This window comes from Protopterus annectens, chromosome 10.part0 (assembly GCF_019279795.1).
Source record: "Protopterus annectens isolate FY-2018-M chromosome 10.part0, PAN1.0, whole genome shotgun sequence".
Classification (NCBI taxonomy): domain Eukaryota; kingdom Metazoa; phylum Chordata; order Ceratodontiformes; family Protopteridae; genus Protopterus; species Protopterus annectens.
Window position 1 is genome coordinate 1,108,286,893 of NC_056744.1, and position 23,947 is coordinate 1,108,310,839.

The window sequence follows — 23,947 nt, forward strand, 5'->3', positions numbered from 1 at the left end:
GCTTGCTTTTGTTGATTTGCCCAAAAAATAAGCATCTTGTTTCTTATAACTCAGTTGTCAACTCAAGTTGCTTTTCAGATATACACATATTCCACATTACTGGCAATTACAATTAAAAGGAAGAAATATCTTTCTTAACCGGGTAACAGTATAGCCAGTGCTTACCAAAATTTGCTGCATTCTAAATTTATACACAGACAAATCAGGCTTTTACACAGTGCGTAGCTGACATCCCACAATATGGCTGCTATGGGAAACCTGATATGACCTGTAAATGGTGTTGAAGTGGCATTGCAGCAGGTGTGCTTCCTGCCTTTTTAGAATGTAAATCTATTCAGCCTATGTGGTCTTCTCAATAGAAAGTCTTGAAAATGTTTTGATTATTATTAAAAAAATTATTCTAAGTGGTACAATAGCATCATCAGTATACCTGCTATATATCACTCAGCTGAAAATCATTCTCTGATTTGTATAAAATATTCTAGGATCAAGCACTGGATATGAAGAGAAAATAGAGCTAGCATACCATGGAGCTCTTTTATCAGAAAAGCTTCTTCTTCATGGAAATGCAAATTCACTTGTACTTCACATGTGCTATATACATTTAGAGTGAATTACTAGTTGTTACACTTACAGCTTCAAAAGATAAGGCAATATGCACTGTTATTTATTATTAGTGTACTGTGCTTTCTGTAAAACATGTTCAGGTCAAAAATAACATTGACTGGCTACAGTTGGAATTTCTGTTACTGTTGGGTAGTATTCACATTTATTTGATGGTTTGATTTGCACTTAATTTGTATGCTTTTTCCATGTATATGATTTGCCTTCAGTATAGTCCACATATCTGCATGGCTTTTGAATTTCTTGCAGACAGCTATCTTCTGATCTGAACAAGAATGAACTCACACATTTTTATGACTTACATAGTCCATTCATTGTATACACTGTTATTTCAACTGCTATATCGTCTTGAAGAGTTTTAGATCAAGAACCTTTTAAAATTCTCTCTTTTGTTTAATAGAGATATTTCAGAGACTTTAGTTGATTGCAGTGGTTTGGTTATTTTTGTCATCTTCAGAAAAGCTGTGTTTCATGCTGACTTATCTATTATGTTTCCATTCTATGACTTTCTGGATGGCAACTTTTGACTTCTAAAGTGGTTTGGAAGTATTCATAGGTTCAAAAGTTCATAGGTGTTTACTAGCCTAACGACCACAAGGGCCTTTTTGTGCCTAGCCATGCATCCCAAATCTCTGACAAGTTCTTGTACCTTTGTTAAGTGTAAAAAGGGGCTTTGGAGAAGAAACATTTACAAGTAGGGGCTTAAAAGATTTAAAAAATTTCCTGTGTACATTAGAGACACAGGTGCCAAACCAGGGATAAATTTCCTGTTCCCTGCCCAGTTCGAGTGTGGGCTACCCATCTGTCTGCTATAAGCCTCGATCAACCGGAAATGTTACTCATCTTGTTCTGCCTTTGGACAGAAGTAAATGGGAATGGGAAAAACAAAGCTAATATCATGCTCCTCTGCTCAGAAATTGTGTAATACAGGATTTAATGGATCAATGTAACTTCAAAAATGGCAAGGTCATTTGTGACATTCAGGGGCATAATTTATAGGCTGCTTTCAAAGGCTGACATATTTACATGTAGCTCAGAAATTCCATTGCTAGTTATTTGTGGGTCACAGCATAGCAGAGTAGTAACACTCTGTGAATTACTTTCTTGTTGTGTACTACCCAGAGTCACACAGGCCACTGAAAGTGGCCTTATCTACTAGGCAAGTTATATGTTTACTTATTTAACCGCATTGCTCAATAATAATTAACGCTTGTTAAATGTCATTGGAAAGCTGTACCTTTGCCAGGTCAGACTACCCACAGACATGTCAGCCTGGTCAATACTATAGAATTACATTAACAAAAAAATAGACTAATGACGCTGTATATTGCAAGAGATAAACACAAAAAACAACAAAATCCACAAATCAATGTCTTTAATAATCCACAACAGAACCATTCAGTAGGTGCTTTTGTCTGGTATTAGACTTCTTCAGACTGAATGGAAAGAATAAAGAAAACTTTTATACATGTACCTTAATTAAATAATTAACATAATTAAAATAACTGAACATAATTAAGAACATTTAAAAAGACTGTGCAAACAATACCAAATAAGTAATAATGCCTGCTTTAATGTTTAAGTCACTTTCTCTTTAAATATATCTTAAAGTTTTCTTTGTCATTACGTCCTGGAGTACTGTTGGATAGTCAAATTAGATACCAGCAGCCCGCCAGTACTTAATAACCTTTCCATTCAGTTTCAATTCATCTAATACTAGACAAAAGTGCTTACTGAATGGTTCTGTCATGGATTATTAAAGATGTTGATTTGTGGATGTTGTTTTTGGTGTTTAGCACTACAGAATTATACTACATCTGTTAAACCTATATTATGACCAGTCCATGTATGCATTTGACAAAGAAGTGGAGAAGTTTAAAGCCTATGCTGTTGCACAGTTAACAGGAGGACAGAGCATTGACCTGCTGTCCAACTTAATAATGTGTGGTAAGCTTGACATTAATTCTGCCCCTAACCCTACATCTTCCTTTAGAAAAACACTTTGTGTAACACAACCCCTACACAAAAGACCCTTAACACATACCATGTACATCATCACACGTACACAACACTAAATATATTCCTTTACCTAGCCCTTACTCTGACCTTACCCCAGACGTATTCACATACATACTCTTTGCCACTAATGATAAAATATTTGGTAAATCTCAAAGTTTGAACATTAGCACCAGAAAGCCACACTTACATACTACATTACATCTTACTCCATTCAACAACAGCAGTATTCAGAAAGCACAATAAGCATTAACACATACATTCAACATGTTTTCCAGGCATGGAAAACTTTTGCTAAGAGACCTTCTATGACATATATGAGACCCCCAATGGACATTGTTAACATGTTCTATTAAGCAATTGGACAGGTGAAATAGGTTCAGGGACTCAGGGTGTTCCACATGGCACTGCCCTAGGTCCATACTTGTTTAAGTTGTATCTTTCAGACTTACCTTTTTCATCTAAGGTTTTCTACAGTAAACTGACTACATGTGTAACAGATAGGGTGGTCTGCAAAAAAAGTTGGCTAAATTGATCATTTGGGCACAGTAGAAAAATATGCTGATAAATACATAAAACATTAAGAATATGAGATTTGGGAGACATAGACTGAAAGTTTAATATTTAATACATCTTGAAACTGTAGATTCATTTAAGGACATGGGTATATGGGTAGATCCAGCTTAGAGTTTTTCTAATCATATCAACCAATTGGTTAATGAGAATTATAGAACTATAGGTTGTATAAAAGATTTATAAAGTCTAAAAAATCAGAAATGATGACATCATTATTTATTTGTTACATCTGACCCAAAACTAGAGTATGGAATAACAGTATATAAACCATAAAAGAAAACAAGCATGAATAAATTGGAAAAATTACCATAGAAATATATGAAGAACATCTATGGATGGGAAAATTTAAGTTATGAAAGACAAAATATCAGGACTTGTATGGTTTCTCATAGAGATATATAAGAGGAGACGTTATACAGTTATTCAGGGAATTTAGAGACAACTACCTCTGGGAATGTCTGTTTTTATCAAAAAGTACTAGAGAATCAGCAGACAACCTATGTAGAAGATTCTACAGGAATGATAAGTGTACTAATTGGTTTTCTGAGAGAGTATCTGATGCATGGAGTAGACTACCAATTTATGTTAAAGCAAGCACTAGTTAAGATATTTTTAAGAAAAATCTGGACACTTATTATGAGAATAACTGTTTTGGTATGTTGGCAGGCTAGAAAGGCATTATTGTCTTTTCCTGAAATATTCATATGCATGTATGTATGTAGAAAAATATTTTTCTTTACAGTAGAGTAATATCTTGGCACTTCCATGAAACATCCTTTATTCCCAATCCTTTAATGGTGTGTTGAAATGATACAAGTATGTTAATTGTAAAATAGTTGTACAGGAACTTGAAATCAACCCTCCTAAACATAACTGACTGAATTAATTTATTACTCCCTCACTCTTTGCTTATAAATCAAACGGCTCATGGCCTGAAAGTGTCTTTTTTCCCACTGTATTTATTTGGGATTGATTACAGTTACACACGGCTCAGCAGTATTCATTTACAGGGTCTTACCGATTGTTAAAAAGTGACATCAAAACTTCTTCATGCCTGCAGCTTGCTGTACCCAGATATTTAAAACTGCATAACATTTCCTGATAACAGCAATAACACTTGCTCTGAAGTTGAATAACCTGTCCACAATTACCACCAAAGCTGCACTATTATCTACTAAAAGCAGAATATGATGGTAAATTGTTCATACTGTTTATAATTCTTTCTCCCAAAATTCATGAGTCTTAATTTGCCCATGTTATAATAAACGGTATCACGCTCTCACCATTCTGTTATAGTGTGTGTGTGTGTGTGTGTGTGTGTGTGTGTGTGTGTGTGTGTGTGTGTGTGTGTGTGCGTGCGTGCGCATGTGTGCTTATATGTGTACTTGTGTGTGTTTTTGATGCATATAGATATGATACAGCTAGATATAGAAACTACATATTTATGCGTGTGTGTGTGTGTGTGTTAAAGGAGAATATAAGCAAATACATTAGCAGTTAGAGTCACAATGAGCCTTCAAAAGGTTCAAAATCATAAACTGTACAACTGCAATATAGTCTGCTCTTAGCCATAAATATGCAATAAGTAACTAAGAGTTCATTCAAGAAAAAGATTCTCAGCCTTAAAGAGAAATTTTTGAAATACTTTATTTTTGAACATAAATGAAGGCTAACAAACCATAAGCACCGCAATAAAGTTATAGGCTAACTAATATATAAAAAATCTAGTCAAACAAATGAATAAAAAAGGCTTTAAGATGACTCAGGCCTATAATGTGGAGGGATACATTTTAGGCTATGTATACCTCTCAACTATAAAGATTTTCACAGAATGTCCAGACTTTTGCCTCATATTTTTAGACTGTTTGTCATAAAATTGTGGTTTTCTGGCAAATCACTGGCAAATCATTGAGGACTAAAGTCAGAAAATAATGGCACACACGAGTTTCAGACTTCACATCCTTCAGAAAATTCATGCTAATGCATAATCCGTTATTCTATCAACTTTCTAAGTTTGTAAGAGCAATATTTAAAAAAGTGTCCCTATTTCTAGGCCTTTGTCCCCCCATTATTTGTGCCTTTGTCAAGATTTCTTGCTCCAACAGGTTGAGAGGCATGGTCCATGCTGGATTAATGTAACAGACAGGAGTGAGTGGCAGATTCTGGTTCACCAGTCCTGGTGGGAAGGAGGTGGTTTGGCTCACTGCACTGGTAACACCTGCAAGAGTACAGTAAAAAGTATCAGCTTCACATGGGAGTGCATCATTTAAGATGGAATTGACATATGTGTCAGCATGCATGCACGCTTCATGGAGCAGCTATGGTAGAGTTTGCAAGCCACCAATGTTAGAAGGTTATAGGAAGGAGACCCAATCTATACTGCATGAATGAGAGTTACCGTTCCTGGTTTATTCAACTCTTACTCTAGAGGAACAAATGGAACAAATGCCTCTTGCCCCCAGGGAATGAATGGGTTAATAATGTAATGTAGTTGGTAGAGTCCTTTGGTCAGCAGGGGTCATGACAGAAGGAAAAAAAAATATATTATGTGGATGTAAAATACCCTGCAACACACATTGAAAAGAGTATTGGAAGTTCTCCGATGTCCTGGACAAATTTCCTTTAGTAGTATAAATATCACCTTGGTTATCCTCTGAAAAGAGGCCATTAGCCAAGTGGGACTAACCAAGTCAACAGTCAACAAAGAATAAATAAATAAAAAAAAATAGTAAAATAAATTAAATATGTTATACCTTTAGGCTTAATACTGTGTGAATAGAAAATCAAGTACATTTTTTTTGGTCAATGGCATTGAAACTGCTTTCCTTGGTTAGGGCATTACATGCTTTATAACTATAAATATCAAGACAGGCAATGATACTACATGAATAAACTTAACATTAACTAACATGTACCCAGGTAATATTTCTAGTATCATATATATGTTCTCTGTTACAGATATCAAGTAGTCCTACCTATATACATTTTTATAGGGACAAATTAACAAATAAACTACATATATAGTGAGATTACTCATTCTGTAATTTTTGTCACTTTAACATTACAAGTTTCAATTTCAAATTTATGGATTTTGCAACCGAAACACTTTTGATAGGATCATAGGATCATAGGAAATTATAAGCCTAGCCAAGAGTTTAGCCCATATTTAGAGGTCAGCACCCAAAGCCCCTGTCCAGCAGGGACACAGGTGGAATCTCAGGGGTGTATTTTCTGTTTCCCATCCAGTTATCCAGGTTGCGCTTAAAAAGGGGTAAAGAGGTACTCTGCTTGATGTGGAGAGGGAGTCTATTCTATAGATGGGGGAGTCTCTGGGACACAAATCTGTCCCACCAACAAGTCCTATTGCTATCACAGACCAGGTTGAGGTTATACGTGTGGGTTACTCGAGTGGAGCTTGACTTGCAAATATGCAGCAGTCCCATCATGGCAGGGTCTGAGATTGCTTTGTATGCCAGACAAAGGTCACTTCTGAGGAGTCTGTATAAAACTGAGTACAGGGACAGGGCTTTTAGCTTATCTGTGTAGGGTAGATGTTTGCAGCCCTGGATTCTCCTGGTGAGGAACCTCTGTGGTCTCCCCAGTTGCTGCATGTGCTTTGTGAGGTACATACTGAAGGGGGTTTTGTACTTAATAATTGGCCTAATAAGGGAAAAATACAGGGGTGTTATGACATCCTTGTCCCTAGATGAGATAGCCTTACTTATGAGGTGAGCCATGCAGAAAGTTTTCTGTACGATGGAAGCAACATTGTGGTCAAAAGTCAGGTTGCTATCCACCTGGGTGCCCAAATCCCTCATAACTGAATGCATGCTTAGGACAGTGTCATTAATGTGATAATATGTGAGGACAACACTTTCCCCAAAGGGGATGATGATGCATTTTTTGACATTCACCTTGAGGCCATGTTTATGGCACCAGTCATTTGTTTGGGTGAGACCCTCTTGGAGGATGTCCACATCACTCACTTGGGGAATTGATGACTGCACCCAGCGTGCAGTCATCTACAGATCTGGTCAGCCATAGCCCACTGGTTTTGGCCTGCACCTCAGAGAAGTATATCTCAAACAACAGAGGCCCCCAAGTCCAATCCCTGGGGTATGCCACTCGTTATGAATCTACTGCTTGAGGTGGCTTCCCCATTTTGATTAGGTGGGTTCTATCAGTGAGCCAGTTTGCTACCTATCTGGTAACATATGGTACTGCTATGCATGCAGGAACATACTGTTACTATAGCCCTGCTATTCTGCTATCTTTGAGATGTCTGCTGGCATTTTGTATGCATTTTTTCAAGTGCATGCCTTTTTTAGTATACTCTAGGTCTTTGAACCTAGAAGGAAAGTACAGTAGTTACTAAAGAAAACAAAAACAGTAGGTCAGACTGGATGTGTGCTAAAATGTAGCTCCTCATAAAGTATAGAGTAGTAAGCACACAGATTCTAAACCCAAGGCTGCTTTTGATGAGAACATACCAGTTCAAATCCATCCATCCATCCTCAATTCCTCTTTCCATTTTGCACATGAGGTTGGGGTGTCACTTCAGCAGTGACAATCATCTTGAGCCAAAGTTTACACGGCTGGGTGGCTAGCCCTGCTGTGATAGTTCATTCATACCACCCACTTGCACCTATGTCCAATTTAGAGTGTTCAATCCACCTACTGCATGTCTTTGGAAATTGGGAGTTAACCAAAGCATCCCAGAGAAAACCCATGGGACTGCAGGGAGGACATGTAGACTATGCACAGAAGGCACTCCAGCCGACTTAAAGAACCTCTTGCTGTGAGGTGACAGCACTAACTTCTGCACCACCGCAGCCACCCTCATACCAGTTCAAATGATCTTTCTTAATAACAGTTCAGGATATGTGACCATTCCGCCAGAAATCATTCATTTAGTTTACTAACTGTATTAAAATTAACATCAGTTTTATGGTGGTCTGACAAGATTTCAAATAATTTGTGATCAACTCAAAACAGCATGATCACAAATGGCTGAAACCCCTGGAATACAAATACCATTGTAAAGTGTAAAAATAGAAGAAAAAACATTTTGAAGGAGGGGTAAGCCTCCAGATGTGGGGGTTGCACCCCCCCCCACACTCCTACTTCTTATATATATCCCATCTCAGGGGTTGCACCATCACTGGGAAAGTGGAACTCCCCAGTTTACTGGCAAGTCAACCTTCTAAGGAAAAATTTGGCAGCTGCACACTAATAATCAGTCATATGGCAGTATCATTCACTTGTATTTCTTGAGCAAGATGGGCCAAGAGTATTATTTCTGTTACTACATTATTGTTCATATAAGTATCAGTATGTATCACTATTTAAATTTTTGACAGCCTGAATCCTATTAAGACAAAATATTCCTATATCAAGGAAGAGAAGCTGTACAAAACAAAGACCAATTTTACTAGCTTAAGGAATACTAAATAAATAACATATCCCACATGCTGCTATTATGGAATATATGACATGTTCATATAATTGAAAAGTCAGATAAACAATAATATGAATGTGGAGAATATATGCTGTATGCTGGATTGCATTCTGGCTATCCAACAGACCCGATCCAAAACGTTGCTGGTACCTTCTTTGAATGTAAAATTGTAACTGGTGATTTACTGCAGGGATCGGTGTTGGGTCCCCTCCTGTTTGTAATTCATTTTGCAGAAATCCAAGCCAATATCTGTGATGTATGGTTGACCAGTTCTGCTGATGACTGCAAGTTAGGCACCATTATCCCCTCATCATCTGATACTAAACTGCACCAAAAAAGTTGGGAATATGAACATACTTGGGTACTGCAAATGGTCTGAAGCTAAATTCAAGAAGTACAGCATAGTAGCCTTCACTGCACTATGGACACACTCCAGTGTACAGCAAGACTGCAGCTCAAGTATAATCATTCACTGCACTATGGACACACTCCAGTGTACAGCAAGACTGCAGCTCAAGTATAATCATTCACTGCACTACGGACACACCAGTGTACAGCAAGACTGCAGCTCAAGTATAATCATTCACTGCACTATGGACACACTCCAGTGTACAGCAAGACTGCAGCTCAAGTATAATCATTCACTGCACTATGGACACACTCCAGTGTACAGCAAGACTGCAGCTCAAGTATAATCATTCACTGCACTATGGACCAAGACTGCAGCTCAAGTATAATCATTCACTGCACTATGGACACACTCCAGTGTACAGCAAGACTGCAGCTCAAGTATAATCATTCACTGCACTACGGACACACTCCAGTGTACAGCAAGACTGCAGCTCAAGTATAATCATTCACTGCACTATGGACACACTCCAGTGTACAGCAAGACTGCAGCTCAAGTATAATGTTTTGGTTCAAAGACTGAGCAACTGTGTCATGTAAAGTGCTAAGCAAGAGGAAATTCATACCTTCCAGGCGCACCAAACATTAGTGAATCTGTGACTATTCCTACAGTAAACAAGGAAACTCTGAGAGAAATAGGTGTTGAAAATCTTATTCTTTGATACATTGGAATAATAAAGGGTTATTCTAGTAGATGGCAGCATTGAATTGGTTTGATCCTTAGAAACCAAAATCCAACACAAGGATACACAAACCAGTAATAAAATCCACCTTGTTGTGGTGAGAAGAAGGAGAGCCACAGGTCCACACCAATAGCAAACAAAAAAGTTAATAAAAATTAAGCTGTTGTGACGAAGTTCCTTCGAAGTGGAAACAAAAGTGCTTAACTTTTATTAAACTTTTTTATATGCTACTGGTGTGGATTCATGGATCTGGTTCTTCTTACTGCAACCAGGTGGATTTTAGTTCTGTTTGATCCTTATTAAGAAAGCTGGGAGCAGAGACGTCTGATAAGGCAGCACACTGAAACAGCAGCTGGAATGTGCCACTCCACAGCAAGAAAGAATAAAAGAAGTTAAAATCTAAACAAGTAGAAGAAAAGCTCTCAAAATGACTGATGAGAAAGCAGATAAGCTAAATATCTAATAGAAAACAAAGAAAACATATGAAAAATGTCAGCAACCAGGCAGAAATGGAGGAGGGATACTGCTGAAGAGTGCTGAAGAGTGGCCAGGTGACATAAGAAGTGGTCTGAGCTGAAATGAAACAAATGGACACTGCAGGAGAAGATGTGCTCACAAGAAATCAAGCCTGAAGAGGATAAACAAGTTCTTAATGAACATACTGCAGCAATAAAAAGCACTACTGGAGAAATTACTGAACTGACTGAATAACAGAAAAGTTGACAAATTTTGAAGACAGAGCTCAAAGGAAGAATATTAATTAGGTTGGAGTCCAGGAAAGAAATGAAGCTGGTGATGACTGCAAAAAGCAGTGCAAAGGTTGCATAAACAATGGCTGAAATTCAAAAAGGAAGATATAACTATGGAGAGGGCTCATTGAACAGTAGGGAAGCCATCTAGGGAAGGATTAGATAGCTCAAAGGTCATCACTATCAGTCCGCAAACATATGAATTAAAAGATAATGGCAGCAGTGTAAAACCAAGGACAAAAACAAATGGTTGGAAAGCACTGTGTTTACACTGAGCAGGATTTTTCCTTCAAGACCAGACAGAAAGAGGAACTTTAGAGATGTAATAAGCCTTTGAAAGCATCTGCAATATCCAACAAGTTTAAGGATTTTTGTGTACGGGGTAGCAAGCATATTCGATGACCCATCACAGGCAATTGAAAGGTTAAATAAGCCAGTAAATTACAGACTGGTCAATCCAGATCTGCATATCCCAAAAAGGCTGGAGAACTGCCAGGATAAGGGGCCGAATGATCTGTAGAGAGGAGGTGTGCAGAGATTTTTCTCTCTGTTTCAGTGAAGCAACAGCTAAATAAATGAGTGCAGATTATACAAGAAACAAGGTGCAGGAATAGTCAAGTGACTATTCCTCTGTAGGAACTGGCACCAATATCAAAACTACAACAAAGCACTATACAAGCATTTCTATATACCCGACAGGACTAAATCATCCTCTGCCAGGAAGAGTAAACCTGCCTGGTGGACATCTGCAATAAATAAACTCTATATCAAAAGGAAAAAAAAATGCTGTCCAAGACCAAAAAGGAGAAGGTGCAACAATTGGAAGCAATGTCTCCTTAGCCTGAACAAGCAAATAAGAACACTAGTGAAACCCTCCAAAGGAATCTTCAAGTCCAAATTGGCCACATCTACTAGAGACAATCATAAGGCCTTCTTCACATATGTCCACAATCTCAAAGGAAGCACCCAGATCTGTTCAGAACTGGTGGTCAAGGACACTACATATACAAGTGCCATAGATATAGCAAAGTTGCTGGCTGACAGATTCAATGAAAACTTTAGTCCTCTGCCCCCCCATCAGTAAATCAGGACATCCTCAGTACCTGCCCCCTTCCCCTTATATCTAGGCAACAGGTCATCACTGCTCTCTCAAAGGCAAAAAATATAGCCTCCATGGGACCCAATAACACCCCAGGCTGCATCATACATGAACTCAGGCAGGAACCTGCAGCACTATTAGAGGCCCCTATTCAACTAAAGCCTGACTACTGGCTTCATCCCAGATGAGTGGAGGACAGCCACTGTCATCCCTTTACACAAAGGTGCAGCATACACAGATCCGGGAAATTATAGACCCATCAGCCTAACTAGCCTAATCTGTAAGGCCATGGAATGGATTATCATGGACTTCATTAACAAGGACATTGGCAACCTACAAACACTTGATTCTACACAGTTTGGCTTCATCAAGGGGAGGTCATGTCTACTGAATTTGGCCGACTTCTTTGAGACAGTCACCAAAGCCATGGATGAGGTGAAGATGGTGCACACCGCCTACCTTGATCAGGCTAAAGCCTTTGACACTATTCCCCACTCTGGCATAATAGATAAACTCTCTCAACTAGGCTTCAATCAAAATGTTACCAGATGGGTAGCAAACTGGCTCACTGATAGAACCCATGTAGTCAAAACAGGGGAAGCCACCTCAAGCAGTAGACCCTTAAGAAGAGGTGTACCCCAGGGTTCTGTCTTGGGGCCTCTGTTATTTGGGATATACTTGCATACAGAACAGATTTCTTGCTCAGTATGAGCATGCTCACATACCAAACTTCATTACAGAGGATTACATTTTTCAATGAATGACAGACATAGAGTTTCATAGTTCTTTGGTTCATAGAATTTATAAATGCATGCATTTTGACGAATAAAACCTGTTGTTATTAACTCTTTTAAGTGATTTAGAGTAGTCTGATCTTATTGGTCTCCAGTTTTGCAGAACATTTTTGATTTTGTCACATGTTTATGCCCAGTGTCATCCTTTGGATAAGATGTTTAACTTAGGCTCCATCTGCTTGACTTGGTGGTAGCTCAGGTGGATGTAAAAGATCCCACAATCCCTACTGAAAAGAATAGAGGGAAGTTTCCTAATGCCTTGACCAACTTTCCCCTACTCATATCAATACCACCTTGGGTCTCCCCTGAAAAGAGGCTGCTAGCCTAGTAGGACTAATCTGGTCAATAAAGGAGAAAGAAAAAATAGTATGTACACTAACAGGTTTGAATAGTGTTTATGGTAACTGGGGAGAGAGAAACTAGTAATGAGATATTGGTATCGCTGGAGGAGGGGGGCGTGATTCATTGCTCTATGTAGGGTCCCATTTGTCTACAGTCTGACTCTGTTGACTCTGGAGATGTATGCTGCAACAATGCAACATTATTAGCCATTCTTCAAGTAGGTCAGACCTGTACTGAGTGATGTCAGGTGGGATAGCTCTTCTTGATGACAGAGAAAACACTGGGAGGTCAAAACTGAGTTGTAGTTGTATTGGACGAATGTAATTTTACCCCAAAATAGTATGTTGCATGAAATAATATTTCTGATCTTTGTAGGACTTGTGGGTTCTTCAATAAAAGCTGCTGCAACATTTATATTCTCTTTAATTGTTTGTTTTATTTATTGCAGTAAAGAATAAATTAATTCATTAATATACCTGGACTGTGCAATATAGCCTAAACATGCTGAATTTTAATTGTCTAAACATGTATATTAGTAATATATGTTGCATTACCTTCTTTACAGTCTACAGCAACTTGCAAAGGGGTTGATGTTTGTCAGATTATATAGTCTGCATTATTTGCAATGACGATCAGTACTGACTGATCTTCAGCATCCATTATGTGGTAATCATTGCATATTACTGCACTACAGTCTTCCCTTCAAGATCTGAGTGAAAAGGATTTGAGCATTCCATTAAAAGCATTACTCTGTCAGCACAGAGGGCTAAATCTCAATCTCTTTAATTAGCTGCTTCCTGTGTTAATGCAGGGTTTGATTCTTTCTGCCTTCATTTACCTACTTTGTGACACTCAGCAAGTCACTAAACCAGTCATTGCTTTGGAACAACTGAGAATTTGGGCTAGGCTCCTTAATGGTCTCCAGGAATTCATGCCTACTATCTATAAACCTGTTGTCATTGTTTGGCAGGCATTCTCTGTTGCACAGTCCAGGAAATGTTATGGCAATATCACCAGCACAACAGAAGTCCTACAATACCTCTATATCACTATCTTACATTCACAGAAATCAGTTTACCAAGCCACCATTAATTCCTTAAGTCTCAGTTATCCAGTGGAAGAGCACCAAAGTAATTCAATTAGTTCATACTCTGAGCATGAGAATTAACAAGCAAAGTCTCAAGCATAAAAGACTCAAATAAAGTCTCAAGGGTTGGGAGGGTGGCCTAATGGTTAAGGTGTTTGCCTTACAAACACAAGGTGCAGGGTTTGAATCTCACAAGGTATAATTGGCTAGGCTTAAAATGGCTCGCAAGGGCAGTTAGCCTAGTACTAACCTATGAACCTATGAACCTATAATGCTGAAGTGTGACTGTTATGGACCTGAGAATAGAATACTGAGGTGATTTTTTTTTCTGGAATTTATTTACTTATTGTTCATTCGCAATCAGTGTGCAAAGTGCCATCCTCCTCACTACTCCTGCACATCTTTATGCTCTCTGTGTCAGATTAGTGCAGTCTCAAACCCATTGACTTCATGTCTTTTGCATGCATGTGTGTATGTGCGTGTGTGTGTCTGTCTGTGTGCGTGCCCTTTTCTAGAAAAAAAAAATTTCTGAAACTTCCTTATTGACCACTTTCATGTCCAGAATAATGCATCAGTCAATTTGTTAAAATGAAATGGTTAAAGATGTCTGCATACCACCCAAAGACAGATGGAGATGCTTTAATAAAACTTTCAAACTGACGTTATAAAAATCAATAGAAGTGGATGTGAGAAACTGGGTGGATAGGAGAAACTGGGACCTAATGCATCTTCATCCTTTCTTTCCTGGAAATGGTGTTCCAAGCCTCAGCTGGATGCCAGACATAAATGAAATCATGATGGCAACATTAGTACAATAGCATCGACCTGCAATGGTATCATTTGAAAGCTAACATACATCAGAAATCAGGTTTGCTTTACATGAGCTTTCAAGACACAAAAGTAGAAAAGAAAGAGGATACCTTCTCCTTAGCCTTCAGATAAGAGGATGAAAAATACTTTTAGTCAGTAGAGCAAGACTCAACTTTGGGCATTCATTTGGATTATGAGGTAAGATCATCCAAGTCTAGTTCTTTATGTCAGTAAGTCAACTTCAGTGAAACTGTTGTAATAAGGGAGATTTGTTTAAATGGCCTACAATTTGTGGTTCTTACAAAGGAAGTTATAGGGAAACAATAACATTACTAAAGTCTATGGCAGTATTCATCTTACATTTAAAATAGTTTAAGACTTGGTGAAGCACAATAGCTCTTAACCAGACACACACTCGTACCAGCTCAGAAGTCTGAGGCTCTAATATAAATATACTAATAGAAGATCAGTCTTGCATTTTCCTTTGAATGCTTGTCTAGTAAGGCTAATACTGCCTTCATCTTCCTTAGATATCACCAAGATTGCTGAATAGGTCTGAGAAAAGAAGTATGTACTTCACGAACTCTGATTTTTAGTTTCAGTAGCCAAGTTCAGTTGACAACTTTCTAAAGGACAGCTCTTAGACTGGATTTTAACACTTTCTACAAAAGTATAAAGAAAAAAAATGAGTAACGACAGTTAACTAAAACAGCTCAGAAAGTTGGTGTCCATATTCTAAAATGCTCTTATGCTTCCACTGATGCGATATCAAAAGCAGAAATGACAACAACTGTTAATATAAGACACACATGGGCTAGGTCTAAAAGCTCCCACAGAATTGCAGAACTCAAACACTGGCTGTACCTCTAACAGGAAATAAACATTTTGGTCAGCCAACTGCAGATTTATAAAAAAACAAAACAAAAAAAAAAAAACAAACAAAAAAAAAAAAACAACTTGAAGCTTTTTGGCCAATCCTATGACAAAGAGGGATGAAACCTTGATTATAGCCATTCAACTCATGTTTGACTAGTGGCATGGGACAATGGAGAGACGTGGTGGTGAAGATGAGCTTGAGTTTTTGATGCCAGCTCATTTATTCTTAGGGGTAGGTGGAGGAAGCAAGGCCTGCTGTATTGGTGATGCCAACTGGTGGATACATGTTTACTTGTGATAGAGCTTGAGCAGAATCATGCTGCAGAATCAGTACTTATACCACTGCAGTAGGGAGTTGACATGTTGGGGCACACATGTCTCCTCTTGACATGGCATATATCACAAGTTTGCAAGCCAATACTTTAGAATTTATGACAGTAGAGACAGTATAGCTATTGGCCTGATATTTGAGAGCACATTTGAGTTTCCATCTTTACTGAGAGGAAGAATACAGCACCTTTCCCATAGATTTGGGACATAGCTTTTTGTGATGGAGTGGTTGATTAGTATACAGACAGCATCAGTGTTTCAAATGAAGCAAATGCCACAAAGCCCTTAATCTTGCATTCTTAGAATAGAATTCAATACAATTTCAGCAAACTCATTCTGATCGCATGCATACATAGCATCTTGAGAGTCAAGTATCTTCTGCTCTGGAGTTTCTACATTTATGATCTTCAGTCATAAGGTCTGTTATGATGTTGGGAAATAAAGTGTTTTCTTCATTAAGCTACAAGCCAGAATTTGCTGTGAAAGCAGTCCTGGTACCACGTGACCTCTTTAAAAATGAAGACCTAGTCCAATGCCAGGTTTTGTTTGTGCTGCTTTAATGAAGACATCATTGATTACTGACAACACTGCTACACAGCCACATGCAACAGCTTTACTGTACCAATGATGGCCTGGTGCAGTTGACATTACATCTGAGTAAGTCTGCAGAGATGAACTGGTACAGGTGATATTATATCTGAGTAAGGCTGTAGTCATGGCCTGGTACAGGTGATATTACATCTGAGTAAGGCTGTAGTCATGGCCTGGTACAGGTGATATTATATCTGAGTAAGGCTGTAGTCATGGCCTGCTACAGATGATGTTATAGCTGAGTAAGTTTGCAGTGATAAACTGGTACAGATGATATTATACCTGAGTAAGATTGAAGTGATGACCTGGTGCAAGTGACATTATATCTGAATAAGACTGTAGTCATGGCCTGGTACAGGTGATGTTATAGCTGAGTAAGTCTGCAGTGATGAACTGGTACAGGTGATATTATATCTGAGTAAGGCTGTAGTCATGGCCTAGTACAGGTGATATTATATTTGAGTAAGGCTGTAGTCATGGCCTGGTACAGGTGATGTTATAGCTGAGCAAGTCTGCAGTGATAAACTGGTACAGGTGATATTATATCTGAGTAAGGCTGCAGTCATGGCCTGGTACAGGTGATATTATAGCTGACTAAGTTTGCAGTGATGAACTGGTACAGGTGATATTATATCTGAGTAAGGCTGTAGTCATAGCCTGGTACAAGTGCTGTTATAGCTGAGTAAGTCTGCAGTGATAAACTGGTACAGGTGATATTATACCTGAGTAAGGTTGAAGTGATGACCTGGTGCAAATTACATTATATCTGAGTAAGGCTGCAGTCATGACCTGGTGCAGGTGACATTATATCTGAGTTAGACTGCAGTGATGACCTGGTGCAGGTGACATTATATCTGAATAAGGCTACATTGATAGCCTAATACAGGTGACATTATATCTGAGTAAGGCTGCAGTGAAGACCTGGTACAGATTAAGTTATATCTGAAACTGATGTTACATGTTTAGATTAAGATATGTCAAGTGGAGTAAATGCCACAAAACCCTTAATCTTTCAGGCATCTCGATGCATAATTCTGTGTTACTAACATAAGGATTAAGTATTGCAGCCAGACTATGAAGCATGCCAACCTTGGCGTTAACTTTTTGGCAGCTGTTGACTTTCATGAAAATACTCACTTTTGGCAACTCTTCAATCTGATTAGCATCCAAGTAGAGTTCCTCCAGTGTCCTTTCATAGTTGAAGACCTCCTTAGGTACCTGCTGTAGGCTACAATGGGAGTAATCTAACACAGAAATGACTTCTTCTTCACCTCGGAAACATCGACATGGCACCAGTCGGCTAATAATTTTTCTCTTGGTTGTCATCTCCAGGCACTGCACTGTATAAACATTAAAAAAATAAATATTACTGTTAATCATATAATCCTTAATTTTTAGTTTTTCTCTCTCTCACTTACAATGGAGTGAATGCATATACTATACAGAAACAAATAGAAAATATAAGTCAAGTGTGTTATATAGCATATTATTTTAATACTGAGGTTCAATTAAAATAAGAGATACCAGCAAATGCTGTCTGAATTTTGGATGTCACCACAATGTAAAATTAAAATTAACTCCTGCTGCGTGCTTCATCACTTTTGTAATACATTTCTGTCTTTTCATTCACTTCTTCACTCAATCATTCATTTTTGTGACACTCACATTACATATTTCAGGACTACTGAGCATCAGGATCCTTTCGTGGAATCCACTGGGCACTGAAGCTGAATATTGTCAGTCTATGGCTGGTTAAGTCACACATACGCACTCACACGTGGGACAAATACTTATAGGTAGCTGGGATGACAACTATTTCCTTTACATATGTTTTAGGATTGAAGACAATACCAGAGGACTCAGCAGAAACCCCACAAATATGGTGATGACATTCAGTCCTTGCATAGATGGCACCCTTGCCAGGAACCAAACTCAACCATTTCATGCAAAATGAGGCAGCAATACAAACTGATTCAACACTGTTCCAGTATTGTCTATTCCTTGCTAAAATATTTAGTAATATTCCATTTAGGATGACCAAATACACAGACATGTATCTATGGTACTGTCTCCTCCCTACCTTTCAATTCACAATGGCCCTTTTGCGTTCAGGCCAATAAAGCTAGACTTCAGTATGTGTAGTCATGTTGTGTTTTACCCTTTTTGGTCTCATCAGTACACCATAAGTGAAGAGTTTCGCTATTTTCTGAAATACTGAGCTCATGAAACATCCAATATCTGTTGCATTAGACTTGATTCCCCTTCTAAAAAAAAACATTCAAACCAAAAAGCAAACAAGTCCCACAGCAAACAAATCTTATTGACAAACCTTTTTTAATGAAAGCATCATAGGAGACATACAAATACATACTTAAAACCCTATAAGAGAGATGCTAATTCTATAGTAAAGTAATATTCATGGTAAGCGATCCCAAACTTTACAGATAAAATAGAGATTTAAAATAAAACATTTTCAGGTGAATTGAATTGCTCTAACTCAACTACAGTAATCCCTGAACACTTTCAAAAGTGATTAGTTTTGAAACACTTTTGCTTTAGTTGAACTGGGAAACTTCAAGAAGCAAGAAAATAAAAATCTATGATTTTTTTATTCATAGGTTCATAGGATGTTACCAGGCTATTGGCCCAACAGTCTTTACAAGCCTAGCCATTAAATCCCAATATAATACTCTATGTCCAAGCTTTTTCTAGCAAGTACTACCCATGTCCAGGAGAAAAGATGGTGCAATCCCCAGCAGAAAGGAGGGCCGAGGGAATCAAACTCTGTACTTCAGTGCACAGCCTTAACTCTCTGTGTCAACTGCCAGACTGTGTTTGTATTTGTTATTCAGCAATCTGTTTTCAGAATGGAGTGAATACCTCTTCCAGTATTTAAATTTTAGGTTCAGGGCAGGCAGAAAACTTAATAAACTCTTATAGCAGTCATCCTTAATGTATTAACAAGAAATTAAAGGTTACTATGCCCTTGAAACATAAGCAGGCACTAATTTTCATTAATTGACTGGTTTGCAACAAATTAAGTATTAAGTGCAGCAAGGAAAACATAGTCTGGATTTAAACTGGGAGGTGCAGTGGTGCAGCAGTTAATGCTGTCGCCTCACAGCAAGAGGTTCTCCGGTTCAATTCTCGGCTGGGGTGCCTTCTGTGTGGAGTTTGCATGTTCTCCCTGCATTCACGTGGGTTTCCTCTGGGTACTCCGGTTTCCTCCCACATTCTAAAGACATGCTTCTGGAGCATTTCTCCCTGGGCCTCCACTGAAAATAGGATCTGTGGAACCTAGTCGGACTTTCCCGGTCAACAAATGTTAAATAAAATAAAAAACTATTAAGAAGCAAACTTTTAATAGTCCTGGCTAGTTTCTCATGCCTTCGATCAAATAGTTTCTATTCTGCTATCTTCTTGTCTTACTTCTACCAAACAAAAATACCACAAGTGTTTTTAGTTATATATCTAATGAGTTTCATATTACTGTCTGTAGTAAGGTTTAGGAAATGTAATGTTTTCTGTTTTACATTCCCCTTTTTGTAAATTGTGATTATTGGCAAGTGTCAAACTTTTTGTATATTGCTTGTAAATTTAAAAAAAAAAATTGTAATCTTTTTGTACTATTGTTATGGAGCTTTTCTTCCCGGGTGTCTGCTGAAAACGGGCTACTTACCCAGCCGAACTTTACCCAGTTAACAAATGTAAAATAAAATAAATAAATAAAAATGTATGACATTCCTTCAACATATTATACTTATCATATAAATTAAGTCATTAATTTTCAAAATGTGATACTCAATGTGAAGAAAAAAATTGTTCATAAAGAAGAATTTTCCAAAGCATCAAATTGGAGCTGTTCCGGTGGCATATAAGGATAAAGCCCTGACAATGACCCAGGTAATCTGGATTGATTACTATCTTGGGCAATGGATGGAGTGTCAGGGACAGATGGGCATGTCTATCCTGCGGGAGGACAACAACATGGGTGTCCCTCTACGATAATCACTGGTGGCAATTAGGGATGTCAGTGGGAGGAGAAGTGATCCTGACATGCTCTGGGCATGGACCTGATTGAGTTGCTGTGGAGATGGGATGATATACTGTGACTTCCTTATCGCATGCCTGTCTCTCAGATGTAACCATGTCATTGTAAGGGGGGAGTGGGTAGGGCATGGAAAGAACCCCCCCAGACTGATGTAAAATTAGCTTGGTCTTGAGAACACCATTAAGATCCACAACTGCCCCAGCAATACATGAGTAAGTCTGGGGTGTAAGAGATTAACTGGTAGATCCAGTGTGCATGTGGGACAGTGGGATCCAGGCTAGTAGAATAATGCAAGGAGACCAAAAAAAAAAAAATCATTAAATTTCACTAAAAAAAACAGTGTGATAATTTTAAGCTAGCTATCTATGTTGGGGTTCACTACATAATCTCGAAATTTTGAAATACCGAATGTCAAAATCTCAAGACTATATAGCCAATAACCTAAATGTTGAAAGACCAGAAGCGCAAAATTCAAAATCCCAAATGTACAACACACATACAGCACACACATACACACACACACACACACACACACACACACACACACACACACACACACACACACACACACACACACACACACACACACACACACACAAACACACACACACACAACTTCCCCCCACAATCAAATATATCATCCTACACTACAGATAAGTAGGTGGGAAGCCCCCCTACAGCCCCCATGTGAGGGGCTCTGCCCCCACACCCTCCTACTTAAATATACTAACTCCGATTTCGCACAAACAGACACACAAGGGAAACTCACATCCACACATTTTACAGTCCCTCACACACATCACAGTAACAACACACACTAAAGCCCCAAACCAACACATTTACACATAGATACTTACCTGGATTCTACCTATCCAGCCACAAACCACAACACCAGAAGTGCTACTTCAATATCTCTGAACATTGGGATTTTGAATTTCGCGTTTCTGGTCTTTCTGTATTTAGGGGTTTCGGCTATATAGTCTTGAGATTTTGACATTCGGTATTTCAAAATTTTGAGATTATGTAGTGAACCCCTATCTTGTAACTGCATAGGAAGAAAATGTGCTATTTGAGGCTGCTTTTTCCCATATTTGCACATGGGGTCAGGTGTCAGTTCAACAGTAGCAATCATGTAGAGCCAATATTCCCTGCGCTAGGTGGCTAGCCTATGATGTTTTGAATTTACAGAAACCAACTGCTAGATATGTCATCCTAATTTCCGCTGGTATTAAATCAGATAGTACTTATTACTAACATAATAGTTTCAGCAACAATGAGAAAGTTAAATGCCCATCTAATTAACAATAGTTGCATGCAAAAAATAAATGGTCATTTGTCAGGGTAATCATGCTGGGATGAGATTGTTTATTTTTTTATGTGTATCCTCCTTACAGTATGTGAGAGGCATACCATTTAATAATATTAAATTATCTGTTAAACAGTAACTGTTTGATAAAAAAATGCTAAAATGAATTAAAGTTAGCTTGCAAATGAAAAAAGAAGCAAAGGTCTGACAAACATGAAACATATGCATTACTCAGACTGTGGTACAATATGCTGATGATGTAAGAAGCAGTATTTACAACTGAATGAAAAATATGGTAGTATAGGGAACCTCAGTAAATTAACTAGGCAGTTAATTGCAATAAACAAGTAGTTATTTTCAAGCCAACCATGAGTAAAAGCAGGTGTTTTCTATAAATGCATTGCAAAAGTGAAATGGATTTCAAGCTCTGCTGTCAGAGATTGTTTTCATGTATAAGTAAGCAATTGTTATCGCCTCACAGCAAGAGGTTCAATTCTCAGCTGTGGTGCCTTCATGCAGAGTCTGCATGTCCTCCCTGCAGTCATGTGGCTTTCCTCCAACATTCCAAAGACATGTGTCTGGAGCATTTCTCCCCAGACCTCTGCTGAAAACAGGCTCTTACTGTTGGAAAATCTCTTGTCTGCCTTTAGAGAATTTTTTAAACATTAGGTGGTACAGCGGTAGTGTTGTTGCCTCACAGCAAGAGGTTTTCCTGTACGATTCTCAGGTGGAGTGCCTTCTGTGTGGAGTCTGCATGTCTTCCCTGCGATCAAGTGGCCTCTGAAAGACATGCATAAATGGGCGTGCTTTCGCTGAAGGTTGGGCATCAGGCTGGCAACTTGGCACCATAAAAATCTACTGCCAATCATTAGTAGACCGGAGTTCTGCTGTGGTGACCCCTAACCGGGAAAAGCCAAAAAGACAAACAAACATAACTGTTTCCAGTCTTTATAATTCTGACTATATGAGGGGAAAGTGAGGCATGCTTGATTTATAGTAACAACTATAAAGTCAGAAGAGACAGAATTTTTGCATAAGGCTTGTGTAGTTAGGGAAGGGTTAAAATACTATACTATGCATGTGTAATGTTGGTCGAAGGTGTCTCCCTGTTTCAAAACAGATAGTATAATAGTTTGTAAAAGGCTATTAAAATTAATGCTTTGGTTTGGAATTACATACATGCTGTAACAAAGAAAAAGTCAACATCTTATAACTACACATTTATGGTCTATGTATCTTGCTTCAGTTTCACATCCATTCACGTGAAGATGCTGAATCTTAACTGAAAGAAAAAAATACTGCAGAATTAACAACTGCATATTCTGAGGAGCTACAAAATCTTATCAGTACAAACCAACATGTATGGAGTTTCATTTTGCAGGAGATTATATCAAGATTAACTGATGCACCTGTAGCCATAGTCCTCATCATACAGTAGCGGCATTCCTATATTACCTGTTCCCATTTCTGAAGACTAATTTGACACAGCATATTTTAAAAACTGCTTACATAGAAAGGAAAGAATCCATCCAAGAAGCTTATATTGCTTGACTAACAAACCATGGCTATACATCTGTTTTTCCTATCAAATTCATCAAAATAGTACATCCACGAAGTTATCTGCAAACAGTCTAAAAAAAATTATTTGGACCACTTTCATCTTTTTTGTTAATGAAAAATTATTAACACTAAAATTTAGTCTTGGCAATACATTGTTTTTTCTATCAAATTCATCAGGAAAATATGTCTCTGATTTCTGAAATGAAGTCTCATAAATGGAGTCGCAGTTTAAATCATTTTGTGCACAGATTTCATGGAGATAACATCCTAATGGTTTAATGACATTATCCCCACAAAAGTGTATTTGTGTTAGATCCTTTATGGCCTCAGCCCAGTAATGTAATTTAAGAACATTTTTCAAAGTTAGCTGCAGTTGCACTGTGATTAACCTCCTCTCTTCCAGTATCCTCTGTCAACATATATATTTAATTCAGTTACAGTACAGTCAGGACCCACTGTTGGTACTCTTTTAACACAAGCAAATTTACAAGTACATTTTTCAACACAAATTGTACAAATCAGTTTGATACACAAATGACATATAATTCTTTACAAAATTACAGCTAGCTGTGCTGGCATATGTTACA

At 38.1% G+C, this 23,947-nt stretch overlaps 1 protein-coding gene across 3 annotated transcripts in view; it reads right to left on the reverse strand.

The window, feature by feature from the left end:
• LOC122813499 (leucine-rich repeat-containing protein 7-like) overlaps positions 1 to 23,947 on the reverse strand; it is a 2,638,896-nt gene that overhangs the window by 773,081 nt on the left and 1,841,868 nt on the right. For all 3 annotated transcript variants that reach the window (XM_044085845.1, XM_044085843.1, XM_044085844.1), the window contains one exon: positions 17,581 to 17,783. In XM_044085845.1, coding sequence (XP_043941780.1) covers positions 17,581 to 17,783 — 203 coding nt within the window. The remainder of the gene's footprint in view (positions 1 to 17,580; positions 17,784 to 23,947) is intronic.